The sequence below is a fragment of the Aegilops tauschii genome, chromosome 5 (genome assembly GCF_002575655.3).
Source record: "Aegilops tauschii subsp. strangulata cultivar AL8/78 chromosome 5, Aet v6.0, whole genome shotgun sequence".
NCBI classification, from domain to species: Eukaryota; Viridiplantae; Streptophyta; class Magnoliopsida; order Poales; family Poaceae; genus Aegilops; species Aegilops tauschii.
This window is the reverse complement of record NC_053039.3, coordinates 316,610,351-316,614,862: the sequence shown is the minus strand read 5'-3', so window position 1 is coordinate 316,614,862 and position 4,512 is coordinate 316,610,351. Positions and strand designations below refer to the sequence as shown.

Here is a 4,512-nt window from a genome sequence, read left to right as displayed (position 1 = left end):
AGTGGACTCCCTTGGGTTATTCACCAATTAGCCCACCTTACAATTTTTGTGTTTTTTAACACGGTACAATTGCAGATGTTTATATAGATGCACATACATTTACCCCTATGAATGCATGCACACATGCACACCATATGTCTATGAATACCTCTGGGACACAACATATTAAGATTGACGAAGTAACTAGACGCCTCATGATCGATAGTGCGTCGTATGTTCACTCTATACTGTACGTTGATTTGACAAATATAATGCCAACTTTTGCATGTACAACAACTTACAATCAAGTCGAGCAGTACATAGTATCCGAGCCTACACCAAATAAACATGCATACACAGGTTTTAACGCCCCAGAGTAGGGTATGTCACCGTCAAAGAATCAATGAAACCACAGCCAGACTGGGGCATGTTCACTCTGTTCAAATCTACTCTAGAATCGGCGGCCGCTGCACCTGCTGCCATTCTGCCGCCGTTCGGACCTTGCCCGCAGCACGGACAGCTGCGCCTCCCACACATCCCTCGCGAACCCATCTGCCGTCGGCCTCGTCGGCGCCCGGCCCGTCCTCAGCTCAGCGTCGTACTGTACCCTCGTGGCAGGGTCGGACAGCGTCTCGTAGGCGCGCTGGAGCTCGACGAAGAGCTCCGTGGACTCGGCCCGGCGCGACGGCGGGCACACGTCCGGGTGGTACTGCAGCGCCAGCCGGCGGTACGCGCGCTTGACCTCCTCCGCGCCCACGTCCGCCGAGTGGTCCAGGGACAGCACCTTGTAGTAGTCGCCCCTGCTCGGCGAGCGGACACCCGCGCTCGCGGCCGCCGCCGCCTTCACCCTGCAGTTGCAGTGGCCGCTCCTCCGGCCAAAGCCGGCGCCGAAGCTAGCAGGCTTGCCCGCGCACCTCAGTGTGGCGGAACTGGAGCTGGCGGTGTTCATGGATGGCTGGCCGATGAAACACAGGAAGAAGAAGAAATCAAGAAATCTCTTGCTGGTCAGGTGATCGTGATCAGAGCAAGTTGTGTTGTGGGTCAGGCGATCGTGATCAGAGCGAGTTGTGTTGTGGCGGATGGTGATGGAGAATGAATGGCGATACCACCCATAATATATAGGCGATTGGAAGCTGGGGGTGACCCGGCCGATCGCGGATGAGACAAACGAGGCGTGCCGTTGGTTTGCTGTACGCGTGCGTTTGTTGCACGGGCGCCCGCGGTTATTAACGTCGCCGTCGCCGGCGATCGGGCCGCAGTGCAACTTGCAAGGTGGTGGTGGACCGGTGAAATGGCGCCTTGCGGAGCCAGGAGACATGCTGGGCCGGGCGGTAAGGTTTAAACGTTAATTTTTTTTACACCACTGTTTAAGAGTCAGTTTCTTCGGTAAAGTTCGAGGAAGGTGCGCGCCATCAGCTTGGATGCATGGTGTCATGGTGACCATGGAAGAAGCGCCCGGCCGTGTGCACCACCCATAATTTAAGGTGGGCTGAGCCTCAGGCCTGCCCGACGTTTAGGCTCGATAAACGGATTTTGACTTTCCTTCCTACCCTCGTCTCGATGTTCACACCCAACTCCCGCTTCGCGGCCGCCTCCGGCCGGCCGCCACCTGATTTTTCATCGTCGCCGTATGGATCTTGGGGACCAATGCAACTCTAAAAAAAACTACTGGCTGTGAGATGGCAGTATAAGTTGAACGGTCGGCCAATGTCAAATGCACCCCGGCCCCTTGTTTTGTTGGGATTCATGTCTTATCTTGTGAAATTCACATGACACATGGCGCGGTGAACATGTCTTCAGTCGACCGTTTTCAGAAAAAGAAAATGTATTTTTTCGACCTACACGGTTACACGTAACCAGAATTAGGTCACTCGGGTTCAAAAAAAGGTCACCCCAAGGCGAATTACCAGGCACAAAACTCGTAATCTGTCCGTGATGACTTGTATTCTAGAAGGGAAAAAATGATGGGTGTGTCTAGGTCTCAGTCGACTGAGACTTAACTAAGTCTCGCTCAAGTGATATAGTGTATGAAAAGAAAAAGAAAAAAACTGAAAGGAAATTTTTGTACGAATCTTAATGCAAGATCAATGGAATATAACATCGACTGAGACATAACGAAGTCTAAGTCGACTGAGACGTAGCAAAACTGAAAAATGATTGCTTGTTCATCTTGGACTTGGGAAGGGTGTTCGTATTTTTCTCGATTCCACTCAATCTTCATATGTTCTCATAGGATAAAGTGTGCATGTTTATTCGATAAGTGTGTGTGTTTCTACACCAAGGTGCATGTCCTCTAGCATTAAGCTCACCTAGCTAATGGATGCATGGTCTGTTCGTCGGTGGGTATCAACAACTCTTGATGAATATTGTTTCAGTTTGCTATTTGGCACCGCCTGAGCTTTATTTTTGAAATAAGGCAAAAAGCTTACCATTTTCAGTAAATAAGGGAGAAGCTTTGTAACAAAGCTCAACAGAAGGGCAAGAAAGAAAGGTCATCACTCAAAACCCAAGTGTTTAGCCCCGCGAGTGCCCACAATAATTTTCTCCTTGTTGTTGTGCTCAAGGAACGTGGAGGGAGACGTAGTGTTGCAGAAGGCCCTCACACTGCGCTCCTTCCACAACTCCCAGGATATCAACTTGAGCATGGAGGACAGGGCCTTTCACAAATAGCTCTAGGTTGGGCAACTCCAACCCACCGCTCGTTGACACTCCCATCGAGCTCCATTCCCGGGGTTTGATATCCGGAAGGCCAAACCAGTCAACAATGTCACACCAAACTTTTACCGAGAAGCGACAGTGGCAGATGAGATGAGTCGAAGTTTCTTGGGTTTGGTTACAAAGAGGACACGGCATGAGAATAGCACTTTGAACTTTGCTCGAATAACAAATTAACAATGAATAATGTTGATTCATCTTCTGCATATTCTATGAGATTCGATGGCTGCATTTAGATAGTGAAGGCCGGCGATGATCTATGTTAATCAGTGACGGGTTCAGTTTAGGTTTGCTTGCCGACCCTAACTAGAAATATGCAACTTCCTATGTATAGTAGAATATCTACCTTTCCAGCTTACCTAAAGCTTGGCCAGTATGTAAGACAAGAGTGACGATAAGATGCAAACCAGATCGTATCCGCATACGTTGCATTTGTAAAATTAAAAAATGATAATCCTAGCCTAGTGCATGAATGATGTGTTCCATCGATGCGATACAACCATATACAGGCCTCCTCACCAAAAGCTCAGTCTTGTCGTGTCCCACCGCAAATTGACATGCTCGACGTGATCGAGAGCTTATATTGACTATTTCCCTCCGGAAGAAGAGAGAGCTTAATTGACTATTTGTATCTCTCATGTGTAGGTTATAGTGTTTATGTGCACACTGGTTTCATACTTGGACTAGCCTTCAACCTAGAAGAGTTGGTGTTGACGGTATTCCGGCATCTTGAGCCTCAGCGGCATCATGGTTTTTTTTATATTTTATATCTCTAGTATCATTGTGCATGTGTCGTGATGCTTTTCTGGATTCACAGTATAGTTTAGAAACCGGAAGCCGATCTGTTTTGTGGTTGGTGAAAATGAAATGCAATGCAATGGAGATGCAATAGTCTTGTTATGTGCTTGGTGAAAATGAAATGCAATGGAGATGTACGTACTGCATCGAAAATTCAACCATGTTCATCCACGTACGTTCATACATCATTATCGGGAAATAAATAATACTTATACATCAACCGATGCAGAGACAAGGTGCTATCCTTTTAAAAAAGTTCTTGAACTAATTGTGAAACTAAAATAGCCGGCTCACCGAGTCCTTAATTAGACTCCTAGCCATGTTCTATACCTGAGCAGAAGGGTAGTAGCCATTAATCTTCGATGCCCTAGAAAAAGCCGGCCTGGTTCTGCAATTAATGGTGCTGTTCCTCTTCCATGCAGGCCAATCCTTTGTTATGCTAGTCCTCCATACTTAACCTTCAGAAATGAAGAAATCGGTGGGTATTTTGAGAGAGTAGTAGCTTTCAGGGCAGCTGCACCTCTCCTTGTTGTGGCTTTCTTGAAGGACGTGTTTGGTTGCCTGCATGAGGCCCAACTAGTCCCGTGCGGGAAGGAAACAGGCTGTTTGGTTGGCTGCATAGCACGGAACTTAAAGCACCTTTGGGCCTTGCTCGCTGGAAACGCTCAGATCGGCAGTTTCTTACGAGCCAGGCCGAGCCGAACGCAAGCCAGCGGGCGTGAGGTCTTCTTCAACCTCCACTAAGCTTCTCTCTAATCTTCTCTCTTCCTTGTTCCTCTGATCTATACAACGGTGCTTCGATTCGAGGTAAGCTCTACACGAAAAAGATGCACCTCAATGCTACGATTCCATTCAGGCGATCGGTCCGTAGTTTCGTCGGCCGGAAATTCTTTATTTCGTGTTCCCGTTTGGAGTTATTCTGAACGAATTTTGTTAGATTCGTCGCGCACGATCAATCGTTTGAAATTTTCTTTGACCACAGCCTAAGCTCGCAATTCCGCACAACATTCGTGTTGTAAG

At 47.9% G+C, this 4,512-nt stretch overlaps 1 protein-coding gene across 1 annotated transcript; it reads right to left on the bottom strand.

Annotated features, from left to right (window-relative positions):
• Positions 1-216: 216 nt before the first annotated feature.
• LOC141022378 (chaperone protein dnaJ 20, chloroplastic-like) lies at positions 217-1,268 on the bottom strand. Its single transcript, XM_073498625.1, has one exon. It carries the CDS (start codon positions 926-928, stop codon positions 431-433), a length of 498 nt encoding a protein of 165 aa, XP_073354726.1. The 5' UTR covers positions 929-1,268; the 3' UTR covers positions 217-430.
• Positions 1,269-4,512: the final 3,244 nt, after the last annotated feature.